The sequence below is a fragment of the Heterodontus francisci genome, chromosome 26 (assembly GCF_036365525.1).
Source record: "Heterodontus francisci isolate sHetFra1 chromosome 26, sHetFra1.hap1, whole genome shotgun sequence".
NCBI lineage: Eukaryota > Metazoa > Chordata > Chondrichthyes > Heterodontiformes > Heterodontidae > Heterodontus > Heterodontus francisci.
The window spans coordinates 18,963,725-18,983,003 of record NC_090396.1 but is presented as its reverse complement, the minus strand read 5'-3'; the positions used below and the strand labels follow the sequence as shown (position 1 = coordinate 18,983,003).

Genomic DNA, 19,279 nt, shown 5'->3' with positions numbered 1-19,279 from the left:
CTTTTTGCAATGTAATAATTTGTTTTAACAGCACAAATAAGTAATTTCTTAAAACTAACAGGGGGAGGTTGATGGCAAGATCCTGTTTCTGTGAGGCTAATGGCAGAGTGGAGCAAAACATCCAGCACTTTGTAACTCATGGGTTATCTTTTCCTCACCATAAATCACTGGGTTCTTTACACACTAATAATGATGAGTGCATTAAACTCACCTTTATTTTCCCTGCATATTCTGGGCCAGTATCATTCACACAAAGGCAAACAGTGCTGTCATTGCAGAAAACATTTCTCATCTCGACACAGCAACAGAAATAGTGAGCTAATAAGCCAACAAATAAAGAAAACTGAATCCTATCCATGTCTTTTTCTTTTCAAAGAGATCCCATGTTTCAAGTTTCCTGATCCAATCTACATCATTTATGAAGTATCCTTGTTTGTTTGTTTTTGGGATGTGGGCATCATTGGCAAGGGTTGGCATTTATTGCTCAGCCCTCAGGAAGGTGAGCCTTCTTCCTGAATCACAGCAGTCCATGTTGGTGAAGGCACTCCCACAGTGCTGCTTAGTTTGCTTGTGCCCCAGATTCAGTAACCCTCAGGTAATAAACCAAACATACTCTAACTGCCAGTTATATTGCCATTTTTATTAATCATACATATATTAATCTTTTACAATATCTAATGGCACTTAAAAGTGCAGTATAGATTACATTGATAAAATTCAGGACAGTGTTAACAAGCAACATCATTTCCTCTCCAGAGATCAGAGGAAATTCCTGGTTGGAACACTCTTGCAGTTTAATCCTTAGGATCATATATTTTAAAAACTCAAGAGAATTATTCAGAATACTGGTGCCTGCTCAGGCAGACTCACTACCATGGTTTGACTCATTAGCTGAACAGCATACAGACTTGGGTCACCCAGAACAGCAAGTTGCTACTCAGCTGCTCCTGCAGCGTGCGGGCAACACGCTTACAATCAGGGCTACTAAGTACTTCAGTTTGTACGCATCAGACTTCTGGCTCACCTAATTATACCAGCTCCCTCATCCCACATGTCCTCCCCCGACCCCCCATGTCTGTAGTCTGAATATGAAAACTCACCCAGCCTCTCTCTTCCCGAGACTAAAAAGTAATTCCTATTGTTAAAACCTTTAGGTTTTTTCTCCTACAATGTTGATGATTTGTGCTTATCGTTCAAACTTTAGTGCCGTCTTGGAAATTGGGGCACACACACAAGGACTGGGCTATTTATTCAACTGACTTGTCCCACTTGTTACAGGCAGTTTAGCCTGAAAACTGAATCATCTTAAAACCGTCCTATTAAAAAAAATTCTTGGGATCATTAATTCAGAACATCGCACAGAAGATGGCATTTACTGGCCCAGCACACTGATGTGCTGCTGCTCCAAATGCACCCATAGGCAGCACAAGTGGGGCCATGATCAGCTGGCAGTGCCAGGTCCAGCAGCCAGACACGCACCCCCACACCACCCTCCACCCCCTGCAACTGGCTGAGTGGCGAGACCCTGAATGATTCGAAGCATCATTTGAGCCATTGAATATAATACAAGTTAAAGTACAATTTTAAAAGGAGTTAAAACTCAATGTATTAAAATGAGACAGAATCATTACTCCATTTTAGGGACAGAGTTTTAACCTGAGCATCTGCAGCTTGTTCATTTTACAAGATTTAAGCAGAAAATTTACAGTAAAATTTCCTTCAGCTAATAGAGATTTACAATTGTTCCATTTTACCTCACCCACAACCAGCAGAATCTGATGAATACAAAATGTTACTTGTAATTTCTTCCATGAGAACATTTACTTGCTCCCAGCAAATCATTCTCTCACTGGGTCCACACATACACTGGTGATGTGGAAGGAAAAGGAATTGTCATCTGATGGACTCTTGGTCCATTCCAAAATGAGAATCAACTTTCATTCCAAATTATAAAGCAGTCACTTTGGAACAAGTCTAAAAGGCAAGCGAAGGTGGATCTGTGTGTGTGAGAAAGAAAAAAGGGGAAAGGAGAGAGAGTGAGAGAAAAAAGGGGAAAGGAGAGAGAGAGAGAGAGAGAAAAGGGGAACAGAGAGAGAAAAAAAAAGGGGAAAGGAGAGAGAAAAAAGGGGAACGGAGAGAGAGAAGGGGAAAGAAGAGAGAGAGAGAAGGGTAAAGGAGAGAGAGAAGGGGAAAGGAGGAGAGAAAGAAAAAGGGAAAGGAGAGAAAGAGAAGGGGAAAGGAGAGAAAGAGAAGGGGAAAGGAGAGAAAGAGGGTGAAAGGAGAGGGGGCTGAAGAAGGAAGGGAGAGGAAAGTGGAAAGAGAGAAAGAGGAAAGAGAGAGCATGAGAGAGAACAAATTCAGTCTGAAAAGTAAATTAATAGCCTGGTATTAATATTTTAAGATTGGGAGCTAGGGATAGGATTATACATTCTGTGATCCACTCACTACACTGGAGAGAACCTTAGAACACAGGCCTCTGGCCAAACAAGACCTTGATTACTACTGCATCCTGTAATATACACTCAATGCATTTAACCTTTTGCTATAGTTTGATGCATGTTTAAAACCTGGGAATTTTATTTATTTTAAAAATGCTCCTATTCGCCTTTACTCTGTATCCTGGTCAACCCTGCTGATGATTCAATCTCACACCAGCTAGTCTCCCAATCTCCAGTCAGCAAGAATGCAAATTAGGATATAGAGCAATCCAGTCAGATGTTTACAGTGACTAGCATTGTCAGAAACAGAGAATGGGACAGTGGTCGGGATTACTCAGTGAGAGCGTAATCCACAGAATTAGGCAAATTTCAGCAACTGCTCCACAAAGTTACTCAGTTACACCTACAGCATGGTGGAGCGTGTAGGGACAGGAACAAATGACAGGCCCATTTCTGACTTACTGATAATACATGTATATGCAGAAATATTCTGGGAGCTAAAGTATTCAAGAGTAGTCCTTTTGTTAATGGGAGCATCAAATCTGTGCTTCAACAACTGATACAGCTGTATTGATAATATACAGTGAAAACAGTAAATTACCGACACCTAAGGAACTGGCATCATTGTCCCGTTTTTGCAGGTATCCTTATTTTCAAAATGGCCATTGTACGAACGATAAAAATTGCTTCAACAATCTTGAAGAACCAGCCGAGACAATCATCAGCATCTTATCAGCTGTAACAGTGTTAACAACTTATGTTTGGAAACTAAAGCATTGCCATGTACAGTAAAACCTGTCCCTAACGACACACTCAAAAGACGGACAACCATACCACTTGGAATCAGGTGCATGCATCTCCTGGGTCCATGGGGGGTTGGCTGTGCGATCTTCCGGCTGTGTCCCGTGTTTTAAGGTTCAAAAAGGGCTTGGTCCAATGAAGGCCGTCAGTAATTTGTTAAGTTTCAAGTGTTTGTGGTTTCAGAGTAACTCTTGCATCTTTTACAATGCAGTTTATTTGGGACCATCAATAAGTGTCTGTCCATACAGGTTTCGCTGTATTTTTAAAAATGCATCTGTTCAAATTTCAGTTGCCTTATTATTTCAGTTTATGCAGTCAGCCCATAGCCAAGTTAGAGATGCGACAGTAATTATGGCAACAAATGTTGCTGTAGTACCACCTTCCCATTGAGAGGGCACCAGTACACCGAAAAGGCTGAATTCATCCCAAGTCTGCAGTACGTGGTGAAACCCTTAGCTCCAGGAGACTCGAAAAGCAGACGTTTAATCTGCTAAGGAAAAAGGGGCAAAAAAGCACAGGAGTACCGTCCAGTTCAGACTCACACAGACAATCAGACAATAACAAAACGTGCATAGGGGAATGGTCATAACCATCTGGCTAATAGAAGGCACTATTGCACAAACCTCAGGCTGGAATCCACCATTATCCCCCACTCCTGAAAGGAAGCCTAAAGCCACTTGCCCTTCTAAAGATAAGTTTCAGATCTCTTCTTCCTCCCCCAGTCTGAGAACTTTTGCCTTGAACATTTCTGCTTCCAAATTGGCGCTGACCTTTATCCCTCTGACTCATTAACGTGGATCAACCGTAGACAGCTGGAGCATAAAAAGTCATGACCAGCGTGCAAAACAAAGTACAAATATTAAAATAAAAGTGTAGAAGTGATACAAATCTGACCCACAGAGGAAAGAGTTTGTTTTTATTTAATCTGTAACCCTCTTTGTGGTTCCCTACACCACCTGGTGTTGCTGCAAAACTTTGGGAAAAGGGGAGCTCTGATGGGAGGTGGCACATTGGCCTGGAAGTTTGTCAGGAACTGAAACTGAAGGTGTCTCCTGTCATGCTCTGGTGTGTCACGGCTAGTGGACTCTGTAAAGCCCCATAAATATGTTGCAATGCTCAGGGGGAGGTGGTCGATGTGAGACGTGCAATTTATGTGTTTGCAATTCCAATTCAAGAGGACAGCAGAGGGGCCCGTACTAGAACACAGTATGAGGGAAGGAAGAAGAAAATTACCGCAACAGCAAGAAAGTACCCGACTTGGAGACTTTGCCAGAAAGGACTGCAATTCCAGACAGATCACAATTTGAGAACAGAGATTGAGGGGTCAGAGGTGCTGAGGAACAAAATTAAAGGTTTAGAGTTTGATGTGCAGCTGGGTTCAATTTCCTGGACAGCACTGCCTCACAGTTTGGACTGCAGAGGCTTCAGATACTTGTAGAATGATTTGTGAACCTGGGAACCAGAAACAAATGATGATTAGTCCTCAGCAACCAGACAAACTCCAAAACTCAAACAGCGATCAACCCTCACTGCTGCACCCAATCATTGATGAATTCTCACTAATATTGATCAACACTCTCTTCAGCAATAAAATATAAACGGCTAATAGAAACTGCCAGCAGCGATCAATATTGTCAAACAGCTGCTGATAACCACTTCTGTGTAGCAGCCTCAGAAATACTAAGATTTTTATAATATAGTCATAAAGAAGCAGAATTGTTAAACTCTACTGAATCTGTTCTTCATTCCAGTCGACATTGCAGGGGATAGGATATGTCTGCATTCAAGTCAGGTACAGGATGACTGGATGCCAAGTAAAGCTTTCTTTATGAAGGGTTAGTGAGAGATTGTTTTCAGTGGGCACAGAAAGTAACCAGAGAGCATTTGAGAGACTCACACAAAGAAAAAGAAATAAAGGGGGAGGGTGAACAAATGTCTTCACACAGAGGGTAGTCAGAATGTGAGAATTGCTGCCACAAACTGTTGTTGAAGTAGAGTCCGTAAGAGAGAGGAATATTAAAAGGGAAAAATGGGATGAGCCTATACGGCTCATGGAGAAAAACACTGATGAGGTCTTGATGGGACGAATGAATTGTTGTATGATGAAAAATTCGATGGTTCTACTCAATCCCCAATTCATAGGAGTCCCAATCAACAGTGGCAATTTTCCACTCCCACATCAGCTACGTAGCAACTTGTCTGTGTGAGAGTGCCAGTTTCCTTTGCTGTGGGGTTGCACCCACTAGGAGAAGTGGACTGAGACAGCACAAACTCATTTGACACAGGGTCCTCAAAGCTAGCAGCGAGTTTGGCTCCTTCAGTCTAAGCTAAATTTTGATCAAGTCCCAAAGATGATGGCCCACTGCTCCAATAACTCTCGCCAAACAGTGAATTTCTAGTATGTTCAACCAATGACCAACTGTGGGTCTCTCTTACCTCGGTTTTATTTAGAGGCGATTTCTTTGCCCAATCGAACATGTGCTCATAAACATTCCCATCATAGCGCCCGAGCACAGATGCCAGGACAGCGTCAGGGTAATCAAAGGCGTCTACAAGAGCGACAACATTGGGTCGGATCACAGCGAGCAGCTCCTTCACACGCTGCTGCACCTGGGAAATCTGTGTGTCACTCAGGATCCCGGCCTGCAGAGGACAATAGAAAGTTATAAACCGCACCCCAAGACAGTGCGGGAGACGCATTTCAGGCCAACTATGCCTAGGTCCAGGCAAACGTCTACTTTTGAGTTAGTTGTTCCTAAACTAAATGGCTATGTCTTCATCTGTATACATTCATGTCGCACCCTGGAGTCCATGTTGAGAGACAGTGTAAGGCAGCCTTTGATCCCTCCCTCAACTGTGTGCGCAAGAAGAGTTGGTAACAGATTCTGAATAATGTTAAATTTACAGGATCTTAAAATGACGATAACAAATTTAATTGGACTTAAATGTACTGCAGTGTCATGGAGACAAACTGACCAGGGATATGGAATGGTGGAAGAGCAGATTTTTGAATTATGGGGAACAGACAAGAAAGTGGAGTTGAGGCCGAGATTAGATCAGCCATTGAATGGCAGAATAGGCTTTGAGGGGCCATATGGCATATTCTTGCTCCATGTTCTACAGCACCACCACTGGAGGGAAAGTGTAATTGCAGCATGACAAGATTACATAGGCCTTTTTCATTATAAATTTGGACAGAGGAATCTATAATAGGAATATTAACGTTGGAGGAGCAAGCAGATCCACATTTTTAATATATTACTGATTGCATATATTAGATAGTTATGATAATTAGAACAATTCTACAAGAAGGATGCACCATCCATGGCTATGGGAGTTAAGGATGGTATCAAATTGAAAGAAAAGGCATACAATGCTGCAAAGATTTGAGGTAGGCCAGAAGATTGGGAAAATTTTAGAAACTGGCAAAGGATGAATTAAAAAAAAAATGAGGGAGTAATTAGAATATGCGCGTAAACCAGCAAGAAATATAAAAACAGACAGTAAGAGCTTCTACAAGTATATAAAAAGGAAGAGAGTAGCTAAAGTAAACATTGGTCCCTTAAAGGATGAGACTGGGGAATTAATAGGAAACAAGGAAATGGCAGAGACTTTGAACAAGTATTTTGTATCTGTATTCGCAGAAGATACAAAAAAAATCCCAAGAATAGTAGAAAATTAAGGGGCAAAAGGGAAGGAGGAACTTAAAACAATCACTATCACCAGAGAAAAAGTATTAGGAAAACTAATGGAACTAAAGACTGCCAAGTCCCCTGGACCTGATGACCCGCATCCCAAGGCTGCAAACGTAATGGATGCAATAGCTGTAATCTTCCAAAATTCACTAGATTCTGGAAAGGTCCTAAGAGATTGGAAAACTGCAAATGTAACACCTCTATTCAAGAAAAGAGGGAGACAGAAAGAAGGAAATTATAGGCCAGTTAGCCTAACATCTGTCATTGGAAAAATGCTAAAATCCATTATTAAAGAAGTAGTAGCAGGACATTTAGAAAATCATAATACAATCAAGCAGAGTCAACATGGTGTTGTGAAAGGAAAATAGCGTTTGACAAATTTATTAGGGTTCTTTGAGGATGTAACAAGCAGGGTGGATAAAGGGGAACCAGTAGATATAGTGTATTTGGATTTCCAAAAGGCATTTAATAAGGTGCCACATAAAAGGTTACTACACAAGATAAGAGCTCATGTTGTTCGGGGCAATATATTAGTTAGCTAATCCTCTATCCATGCCAACAGTAAACAGAGTCGTGATAAATGGGGCATTTTCAGGTTGGCAAACTGCAACTAGCAGGGTGCCACAGGGATCAGTGCTGGGGCCTCAACTATTTACAATCTATATTAATGACTTGGATGAAGGGACTAAGTGTATTGCAGCCAAATTTGCGGATAGGAAAGTAAATTGTGAGGAGGACACAAAGAGTCTGCAAAGGGATATAGATAAGTTAAGAGGGTGGACAAAAATTTTGATGATGGAATATAAATGCGAAAAAATGTGAGGTTGTCCACTTTGGTTGGAAGAATAGAAAAGATTATTTAAATGGAGAGAGACTGCAGAATGCTGCTGTGCAGAGGAAACTGGGTCTCTTCATAGATGAATCACAAAAAGATAACATGCAAGTGGAGCAAGTAATTAGGAAGGCAAATGGAATTTTGGCCTTTGTTGCAATGAGGATGGGGAATAAAAGTAGGTCAGTCTTGTTACAACTGTACAGGGCATTGGTCAGACTGCACCTAGAGTACTGTGTACAGTTTTGGTCTCCTTAGTTAAGGAGCGATATACGTGCACTGGAGGATGTTCAGAAAAGGTTCACTAGGTTAACTCTGCTTCTCTTTCCACAGATGCTGCCAGACCTGCTGAGTGATTCCAGCATTTCTTGTTTCAGATTTCCAGCATCCGCAGTATTTTGCTTTTATCACTAGGTTAATTCCTGGGATGAAGGGGTTGTCTTATGAGGAAAGGTTGAGCAGGTTAGGCCAATACCCAATGGAGTTTAGAAGAATGAGAGACGAACGTACTGAAACATACAAGATTCAGAGGGGGATTAGCAGGGTAGATGCTGGGAGCATATTTCCCCTTGTGGGGGAATCTAGAACTGGAGAGCACAGTTTCAAAATAAAAGGGTTTTCCAATTAAGACAGAGATGAGGAGGAATTTCTTCGCTCAGAGGGTTATTAATCTTTGGAATTCTCTACCCCAAAGAGCCGTGGAGTCTGGGTCAATGAATATATTCAAGGCTGAGCTAGACAGGTTTTTGATCTACAAGGGAGTAAAGGGTTATGGGGGGCAGACAGGAAAGTGGAGTCAAGGCCACAATCAGATCAGCCATGATCTTATTGATTGGCAGAGCAGGCTCAAGGGGCCAAATGGCCTACCCCTGTTCCTATTTCTTATGTTAATTACTAAGGTTTTCACTAAACGTTGATCGTCAAAATATTGGAACTCAACCACTACTCCACCCTTGATGCACCTATATCTGACCCTCTATCTGATTTTGGGCTTTACAAAAGACCTCAGTAATAGAACAGACAGAACTAGACATGCTACTAGCCCCTTGTAGGATCTGACAAAGATCAACACACTGCAAGTATAAAATGACTAGAGGGAAGGCTCCAGCTGTATCTGTAATGTCTACACCACCCTGGCTGTGGTTTAACTTGCACTCACGTGCAGGAAGTCTCCAGAGTTCTTGCTGATGCCGTACAGCGCATACATCAGGCACAGGGTGCTGAGGACATCATGGATCGCAGTGTCGGTGATCTCAGACAGCTTGGCTGCAAACAGTTTCACCACCACGTAGTGGCAGTGTGCCTAAAGGAAGGAGAGCAGGAGCAAGAACACAATAAAACATGCATGCAGTTGAACACCCTCCTACAGAAAGGAACAAGATCCACAACAAGATTAGGCAGGAATAAAGGGAGGGACTTCTTCCTGTAACAGCAGCACACACCTTGTGTTTAGGAAAGTACCCAGATAGCAGTGCCACCCTGGGCAGCACCAAGTATTTAATATATAGGTCTCAATTCATCCCCTCTCACACAACAGCAGCGAAAGCGAGTGCAAAGCTTCCAATACTGCACACCATCAGCTTAGCATTAGGTCTAATTACATCCCTACAATGTCCAGCCAAGCTTAACATTACCACTCAGCAATGACGAACCCGAAAGCACAACCTACCTCACTTCGTAGCTTCAAGGAGTGATTGCACTGTAGTTACTGTAATTGGTCAGTGCCACTTGACACTGGCATCATACAAAGGTCAACCATGGTTCACAATGTGCCAGGCACAGGCATCCCAACTCAAACCCAGCCAGAAGGGAGTCATGATCCAGCACAAGGGGAAGGGAAATTTATCTTCAATAACAGAGGGGAAGGAGAGGTAGGTAGGGGAAGAGCAAATCTACCTGCAGTAACAGAGGAAACAACCTCCTAAACAAGGGTGACTCACCCCCGATGCTCTGACCAGGTCGATAGAAGTGCCGTTCCAGGCTTCCTCCTTGTTCTTCCTGCGTCCCAGCTCCATCCGATAATTCCGTGCAGCTGCTTCAACCAGACTGGGATGGAAGTACAGGGAGTAGATGAGTGAGGGGAGAGAAAGATTACACAAAACATCTACAGGGAGAGTTGGTAACATCCTGAACAAGTCTAGAGTCTCAGACCTGACCAGTACATACTGGATGTTAGTGAAGTGCATTGATCTCATACACACATCTCTACCACGTTGGACTGAGCCAAAATGAATGTGGATTTTGCAAAAGGTCTTAGGGTTAAATATCCCTCATAGGACAAACCTGCCTTTCAGGATTGGTCAGTTGGTGTGTGTTTTGAGTGAAGGGTCAAGGTCCGTTGTGTAGGACACTAAGAGCAAATGGGATAAATGAGGTAGATCAGTAAGTACTGATTGAAACGAGAGCGCGATTGTAAAAGGGAGTCATGGGGAGAAAGGGTGCAATAGTAAAAACAAGAGTCTAGTAGTCACCAAAGACATTGGATTATTCCTGTCAAACTAAGTACTCAAGAATCTCAGAAATTGCGGCACTAAAAGCGGTCCAAATGACATCCTCCGTGACTATGACTGTGGTGCATTATCCACCTTGAGCCACGTTGCAGGGTTCGACAAGGTTGGCTGCCAATATCTCTCTATTGTTCAGCTTGTGGGATTGTCCTTCTGGAACTCCAAGCATAGCCAGAGCATCTGCAGCAATGGCTTGCGTTCCTGTCCCCATAACATTATCTCCAGAATTCCTGAAGGATCTATCCTTGGAATTCTCCATTTCCTGACCCACATATTTCCTCTTGGCAATGTCATCTGTGGACGTGGCTCAGTTTCCATATGCACACTGATGACACCAGCTCTACCTCTCTCGACCCCTCCACTGTCTTGGTGTTGTCCAGCTGCTTGACTAACATACATCCTGTGTGAGCTACAATTTCCTCCAATTAAACATTGGAAAGATCGAAGAAGCAATCATAGGAACATAGGAAGATAGGAACAGGAGTAGGCCATTCAGCCCCTTGAGCCTGTCCCGCCATTCAATGAGATCATGGCTGATCCACGGCCTAACTCCATATACCTGCCTTTGGCCCATATCCCTTAATATCTTTGCTTAACAAAAATCTATCTATCTCAGATTTAAAATTAACAACTGTTCTAGCTTCAACTGCTGTTTGTGGGAGAGAGTTCCAAACCTCTACCACCCTTTGCGTGAAGAAGTGCTTCCCAACATCTCTCCTGAACGGTCTGGCCCTAATTTTTAGACTATGCCCCCTAGTTTCAGAATCTCCAACCAGTGGAAATAGTTTTTTATCTAGCCTGTCTTTTCCTGTTAATATCGTGAAGACTTCAATCAGATCACCCCTTAACCTTCTAAATTCTAGCGAAAACAGGCCTAATTTGTGTAATCTCTCATTGTAACTTAACCCCTGTAGTCCAGGTATCATTCTTGTAAACCTACGTTGCACTCCCTCCAAGGCCAATATATCCTTCCTAAGGTGTGGTGCCCAGAACTGCTCACAGTACTCCAAGTGAAGTCTAACCAGGGTTTTGTACAGCTGCAGCATAACCTGTGTCTTTATATGCCAATCCTCTAGATATAAAGGCTAGCATTCCATTAGCCTTTTTGATTATTTTCTGCATTTGCCCGTGGCATTTTAAAGATCTATGCACCTGAACTCCCAAGTCTTCAGCCCCCGCTAACCATTCTACCTCCCTCTCTGGCCACTCTCAGTTCTATCTGACCCCCAAACAAAGCTTCTGACCCCATATCCTGCCATCTCAAAGACCGCCTGTCAGCTTTGTAACATTGCTGGTGAAACCCTCATCACTGTTCGTCATGTCCAGAATCGACTGTTCCAAAGTTTTCCTGGCCAACCTCCATCCTTCATAAACTTAAGCACATCCAAAACTCTGCTATCGACATCCCACCGAGCACCAAGTCCCTCAACCACCCCATCCTATCCTCAATCCTGTCCTCAACACCTATATTCATTCCTGATCGCCAAAGCTTCTAATTTTAAATTTTCAATCTCTCTGTTTAAATCCCTTCATAGTCTCATTCAGCCCTGCATCTCACTGTAACTTCTTCCAGCCCGAAATGCCCATTCCTTTTATGTATCCCCCACCAGGTAGATAAGGTGGTTAGGAAGGCATATGGGATACTTGCTTTTATTAGCCGACGCATAGAATATAAGAGCAGGGAGGTTATGATGGAGCTGTATAAAACGCTTGTTAGGCCACAGCTGGAGTACTGTGTACAGTTCTGGGCACCACACTATAGGAAGGATGTGATTACACTGGAGAGGGTGCAGAGGGGATTCACCAGGATGTTGCCTGGGCTGGAGCATTTCAGCTATGAAGAGAGACTGAAAAGGCCAGGGTTGTTTTCCTTAGAACAGAGAAGGATGAGGGGGGACATGATTGAGGTATACAAAATTATGAGGGGCATAGATAGTTTAGATTGGAAGAGACTTTTTCCATTAGCGGAGGGATCAATAACCAGGGAGCATAGATTTAAGGTAAGGGGCAGGAGGTTTAGAGGGGATTTGAGGAAAAAATTTTCCACCCAGAGGGTGGTTGGAATCTGGAACGCACTGCCTGAAGAGGTGGTAGAGGCAGAAATCCTCACAACATTTAAGAAGTATTTAGATGATCACTTGAAACACCATAGCATACAAGGCGACAGGCCAAGTGCTGGAAAATGGCACTAGAATAGTTAGGTGCTTGATGGCCGGCACAGACATGTTGGGCCGAAGGGCCTGTTTCTGTGCTGTATAACTCTATGACCATTAGCTCTCTGTCTCATTCATTTTCTATATCTGAAGCCTCAATTTAGACTCTTCCTTGTTGAATCTTTCACTACTCACCCTCACAAAACTTTTCAGAATTTTGTCAACCTCTAGTCAATCCTCCTTCCAGTGAAAAAAAAGCACCAATTTTGAACCAATTTACATACTGTAACTTCCTAATCCAGGTTTCAATGTACAAATCTTCACTGGACCCTTTTCATGGCTTGAATATCCTTCCCATAATGAGATTCACTGAACTGCACACAGCACTGTAGCCTAATTAATATCTTCTACAAATTCAACAAAATCTCTTTGTTTTATATTCAATGCCTTTCAAAATATACAGAATTCCATTTGCCTTTAATAATTCAGGAGTTGTCCCCTAGGATTGGAAAATTGCAATTTTACTCCATTGTTTACGAAGGGTGGGAGGTAAATCAGGAAATTATAGGAAAACATCTGTTGTGGGGATGTTATTGTTATGAAGGACGGAGTGACTGAACAATTAGACAAATTGATCTGATCAGAAAGAGCCAGCATGGGTTTGTAAATATTAAGTGGTGTCCAATAAACCTAACTGAATGTTTTGAAGAGGTCAACAAAGTGGTAGGTTAGGGAGTATCTATGAATTATATTTATATAGGCTTCCAGAAGACATTCAATGAGGTTCCATACAAAGACTTGGCAAAAGTGAAAGTATATGGAATTGAAAGCACTCTTCTGATAATGAGAAGGGAATTGGTTATCTGGTAGGAGACAGAGAGTGAGGAGAGAAATACGCGACTAGTGCTGTCCACCAGGGATCTGTCTGGGGGCTCAGCATCTCACTATATTTAAAAATGACTTAGATGAAAGAATAGAGAGCTGTATATCCAAGTCTGTTAACAGCACTAAGTTAGTTGACACAGTAAATGGTGTAGATGGGAACAGAAAGTTTTAAAGTGACGCTGATAAAGTGAGTGGCTGAAACTGTGGCAGATGTATGAAAGTGCAAGGTGTTCCACTTTGGACTTAAAGGCAGATCAAAGTATTTCTTAAGTGGAGAAGCAAGGAACTGTGAAGAAACAGAGAGATTTAGGGGTCCAAGTACAGAAATCACTAAAAACTAGTGGACAGGTACAAAAGATATTTAAAATGTTAATGAGACGTTAGCCTTTTTGTCAAAACATTTGGAATACAAAGGGGTGAAAGTTATGTTACAGTTGTACAAGCTCTGGTTAGACCCCATCTGGAGTATTGCAAGCAGTTCTGGGCACCCTATCTCGGGAAAGATATATTGGTCTTGGAGAGGGTGCAGCACAGATTTGTCAGAATGATACTGGGGCTAAAAAGGTTAAATTATGAGGACAAGTTTCAAATACTAAACTTGTAATTCCTTGAACATATATAAGATTCAGGGGTGATCTAATTGAAATGTTTAAGATGATTAAAGGATTTGATACGATAGGGAGAGAAACTATTTTGTCTGTTGGGGCAGGGGAGGGGGTGGAAGAGTCCAGAAGAAGGAGCATAACCTTAAATTTAAAGCCAGGCTGTTCAGGGATGCTGTGAGGAAGTGCTTCCTCACACAAAGGGTAGTGGAAATCTGGAACTATCTCCCCCAAAAGGCTGTGGATGCTGGGGATCAAATGGAAATTTCAAAACTGAGATGGATAGATTTTTGTTGGGTAAGGGTATCAAGGAATATGAAGAAAAGGTGAGTAAATGGAGATAGAAATCAGCCAGGATCTAATCAAATGGCAGAACAGGCTTGAGGGGCTGAATGGCCTCCTCCAGTTCCTATGCTCCTAACTCTCTTCTCTAACTCTCCGTTCCTGTACCATGTTAAGAATTTCATCATTCAGGATACGTCGTATTCTTTTGCCAAAATGTATATGGAATTATATCTGATACCTATTTGCCTTGCCCAGCAATCTCATTCATCACCCACATTTCCATGCCCCCAAATTCAGTATCAGCAAACTTCAATACCATTCATCTAGCGCCTCTGTGTAAATCATTTCAGGGAGAAAACAGCTACGTCAGGGGTTTCAGGACACTGGAGCATCTCCTGGGTCCCACTGTCCGACAGGTGTTGATCTCACTACAGAACACTGGAACCTCCCGAGAGACCGTGAGGCACTAGTGAACTGATCCCGGCTGATCAAAGAAAGTCAAACACCTACAAGATAAAACAAACATGGACAACCCAAACAGGAAATATGACCAAGCTGGCCCAGTTCACCTCCTGGTACTCACTTGGCTGCTCGCAGTTGGTATGCTTCCACTAGCCTGCTGATGTCATTAATGTTCATCACTATTGGTCGACCAGCCATCTGCTGGGGCTGGATATGGCTGCTCAGGTCATTCAGGTATGAGACTGTGCCTGATAATTTCTGTCCAGACTTGGCCTGAGTATAACTCTTTAACAGGTACCTGCAGCACAGTAGAAGGCAGAAAATCCATCACCAGCAGTGTACACAACTAAAGCAACAAGTGTCAAAATAGCACATAGAGGGGGAAAAAATAAATTAACAGAGGACTTTATCATAGGATCACACTGCACATAAAGAGGCCATTCGGTCCATCATGCCTGTGCCAGCACTTTCAAAGAGCCATCCAATTAGTTCCAATTCCCTGCTCTTTTTCCACAGCCCTACAAATTTCCTGCGCATCAACAAGGTGCCAAACATGAAGTCATTCAGTACTGCCATGTGCAGAAAGAATGCTCTTTTGTGGAAGCAATACGAGCATTGAAATCGTAAGGAAAATAAAGCAGTTGTGTTCTGGCATGTCACAAACCCAAGTTAAGACTTCAGGGAATTGCATGGATCTTGGATCAGAAGATTAGAGATTTGTATTTGAGGCAGACAGCGAAATAGACTTCGATTTAGCAATAAGGCTGCAAGCAGGGAACTCGAGCCACAGTGCTGTCTGACACAGTTCAACCTCTCGAGCCTGCAGGCTGGCATGTTGAGATTACTTATGTTAGCAGAGTGCCAAAAAGAAAACATCCATGATCAGTTATGCAAGTATAGCAATGTTGTGACAAGAACTAGAGAAGGTCAAGGTTCATAGACCTGCGAGCAGTGAGGGTCCAAATAAAGGTTCCTTGCTTAGGACATGCCATCTGTGACTTCTCCTGGATGACCAGTTTGCATTGGCTTTGAGAGCTCAATTTCCAGGTGTATAGGGCAACACATAACCCCAGGATAACAGGTCAACAGCCCAGGCCTAGACAGTACTTTGGGTACAGAGACAGGCAATAAAGTCTCACCATTCTCAGCAATTTTCTCAGTCCTGGAGATAGGTTGAGAGTGTAATGGGTTACAAGGGAGCACCAGTGAGAGGGAGGGAGTAGTACGTTTGCACAATTTTTAAAATCCTCAGGACAGACTTACATTTATATAGCAAAATTCACAACCTCAGGATGTCTCAGGAGCTTAACAGCCAATGAAACACTCTTGAAGTGCAATCAATGTTATAATTTATGGAATGCTGCAACCAATTTGTGCAAGCAAGCTCTCACACAGAGATGTGATAATGGCCAAATAAATCTGTTTTCAGATGTTAATTGAGGGCTAAATATTGGCCAGCACAATAAGCCAATAGGAAGCTTCAAAAAGGACAGAGAGTGAATACCCCACAAGAGGGTACAGAACCCAATGAGGTTAGCTGGCCCCAAAGGTCATGCGCCAAAGAATGCAGCTCACTATTCGACTCCAGCCAGTGTTGCCCCTTACCTGGCCGTCTGCAGCATCATCACTGTGTTTTCTCCTTCGTACGTGCAGCTGGGCGAGAACGTGACGTAGATATCTGGGAGGCCGCTGGACCGTGAGTACCCATGACCACCGCACGCCATTCGACATTCCTCAATTCCGGCACTGGCCACCCAGCTGGTGAAGGCCTTCAGCCCAGCAGACAGGGCATGGAGCTGGAATTAAACAGCAGTAGTGAACACAGCAGTCAAGAATTAGCCAAGGTCAGGGAGTTGATCAAATATAATTTAGGGAGCGAATGAAATCACAGTTGTATGAAAGCTCTGTTTAGACCCCATCTGGAGCACTGAGTTCAATTCTGGGCACCATACTTCAGGAAGGACATATTGGCCTTACAGGGCATGCAGCACAGATTTACTACAATAATACTGGAGCTAAAAGGGTTAAATTATGAGGCTAGGTTGCATAGACGAGGCCTGTGTTCCCTTCAATGCAGAAGATTAAGGGGTGATACAGTTGTAGGGACAGAGTTCCCGCTTTGCGTGCAATCAGGAAACTACACAAATTGCACTTTGGTTTTCCAAAGTGAAGTTCTGCTCCAAGTTTCTGACCAAACTGATTTACATAATTGCAAATATAAAATCTTACATGAACCAGTGCAATCAGTCAACATAATTGTTCATTTTTTTTTCTTTGTATTAAAATATATTCCTTAAGAGTGATAACCTGAGTGTCCAGTCCCCCACCTGTGAGTGTAAGCTGATTTTAAATCACAAAAAATGGCTTAAAATAAACTATTCTGAACTATTTACTAGTTTCATCAATAGTCAATTTGAGTACATTAAAGATTTTTGAATACGTAAAAACTCAAGATGTGCCTACTATTGCCTGTATACTTAAACGATAAAAGCTTAACTTGAAGAGCCTCCTCGAACATGCACAATTAGTGGAAACTCAACATGGTCAAAATTTCAATCTGGCCAGTGTTGAGGGCAGGGCTGGATCTGGGCAAAATAATTTTTAAATTAGTCATCAAGATCACAGAAATTCGATTTATGCTTCACGTAACAACATTTAAGATTTCCGATCTTTTGCATTGGTTTGGCAGATTTTACCTATTTTACACTGATAACGTAAGTGCAAACTCTACTCCATAGTGATTAAGATGATTAAAGGAGTTGATAGGGTAGATAGTGTTATGAACACTGGACTTTGTAGTTTAAGATTTAAAAAACTGATTTTTAATGTAGTGCAAGAAGGATTCGGAGGAGATATGTGACCTCACACCAACTCTACCTAGGGACAAGGCAGTGATCCTGGTTACCATGCAGACAAGGAACCCAGGTCAAAGACCCTTTTTGGAAGCAGAATGCAAGGTTGTAACACCTGAAGAACAATGGGTATCGCTCTCCCAGACTCTCAGATCATAAACAGGGAGCCAGGGGCTCTAAAGGTACAAACTCGAGTTGAAACTTTTAACACCTGGAAACAGAGGAAGGCCTGGGTGGTTCTGCTGTGGCTAGACTTGTGGATTCTGCATTTTGAAAAAGGTAAATGACCATTGGCTTTTGATTCTGGATGAATTCCACAGGCTTTCAGAAGTCTGGAGGCTGTAAGGAAGACCAGCAGACACAAAAGACCAGCAGTGGTAACCTCACAGAAGGGAGAGAGAGAAAACATCTGCCCTTGGAACACTGACACAGCAAAAGGCTGCTAAGACTTGAACCCAATTTGAAAGCTTAGGTTTACGGAAGAAAAATACCAACAGGGTCACCAGAGATCACCTTATTCATGCAAATCCAGGTCAAAAGTGTTCAGAAGTGAGCAAAAAGGGCATTGACTTTGAGAAGGACCGAGAGACCCAACCCATTGCAACTGGGAGGAATTTGGGACTTTTAACTGCAAAGATATCACTTCAGTGAGAACACCGTGCAATGTATAAATGTGGTGTGGGGTTTTCAAGTGTTTTAGTGTATTGGCGACTTACATAGTACTGCTTAGTTAATGCTGATATTTACTTTAGTTGTTAGAGTAAAAGTCTTAAAATGTGAAATTTTGTGTACTTCTTTAAATTGGTCTGGGGAGCACATATTTTGTGTTTTAATGTTAACAGTCTCTGAGGTCGTAACAACAGAGAGAAACTATTTTGTCTGTTGGTGGAGTCCAGAGCAAAGGGGCTTAACCTTAAAATTAGAGCTAGGCCATTCAGGGGTGATGTCAGGAAGCATTTCTTCACACAAAGGGTAGTGGAAATCCAGAACTCTCTCCCAAAAAGCTGTTGAGGCTGGCATTGAAAGTTCACCAAAATAATCCTGGGATAGAGGGATTGACCCATGAGGAAAGATTAAATAGACTGGGCCTTTATTCTCTGGAGTATAGAAGAATGAGAGGTGATCTCATTCAAACATATAAAATTCCTACAGGGTTCGACAGGGTTGATGCAGGAAGGATGTTTCCCCGGGCTGCAGAGTCCAGAACCAGGGGACACAGTCTCAAAATAAGGGGCAGGCCATTTAGGACTGAGATGAGGAGGAATTTCTTCACTCAGAGGGTGGTGAATCTTTGGAATTCTCTGCCCCGGAGGGCTGTGGAGGCTCAGTCATTGAGTTTGTTCAAGACTGATATCGATAGATTTCTACATATTAAAAACATCAAGGGTTATGGGGATAGTGCAGGAAAATGGTGTTGAAGTAGAAGATCAGCCGTGATCTCAAATGAATGGCAGAGCAGGCTCAAAAGGGCTGAATGGCCTACTCCTGTTCCTATTTTTTGTGTTCATGTGTTTAATTGAAAATTTCAAAACTGAGATTGATTAATTTTTGTTAGCTAAGAATATTAAAGGATATGGAGCAAAAGCAGGTTAATGGAGTTGCGATACAGATCAGCAATGATCAATGCTCCCTCTAAGCCACGCAGCAATCCAGGATGTAGCAGGCAGGGAACAAAAAGGCCACACACAACCAATGTTCCCTTTAAGTTGCGCTTATGGGCGACAATTTTAAAGTGACTGTGCAGTTCAAAAAGCCAGCCGCACACAG

General features: G+C 42.6%; 1 protein-coding gene across 4 annotated transcripts in view; it reads right to left on the bottom strand.

The window, feature by feature from the left end:
- Positions 1-19,279, bottom strand: part of acox1 (acyl-CoA oxidase 1, palmitoyl) — an 80,132-nt gene that overhangs the window by 2,158 nt on the left and 58,695 nt on the right. For 3 of the 4 annotated variants that reach the window (XM_068057870.1, XM_068057869.1, XM_068057872.1), the window contains 6 exons: positions 16,266-16,456; positions 14,782-14,958; positions 9,707-9,812; positions 8,926-9,069; positions 5,676-5,882; positions 626-4,691 (listed from right to left, as the gene is read on the bottom strand). In XM_068057870.1, the coding sequence (XP_067913971.1) occupies positions 4,641-4,691; positions 5,676-5,882; positions 8,926-9,069; positions 9,707-9,812; positions 14,782-14,958; positions 16,266-16,456 (876 nt within the window). In that variant the 3' untranslated portion in view covers positions 626-4,640. Of the gene's footprint in view, positions 1-625; positions 4,692-5,675; positions 5,883-8,925; positions 9,070-9,706; positions 9,813-14,781; positions 14,959-16,265; positions 16,457-19,279 lie in introns of those variants that run through there. The other variant, XM_068057871.1, reaches the window with a different exon arrangement.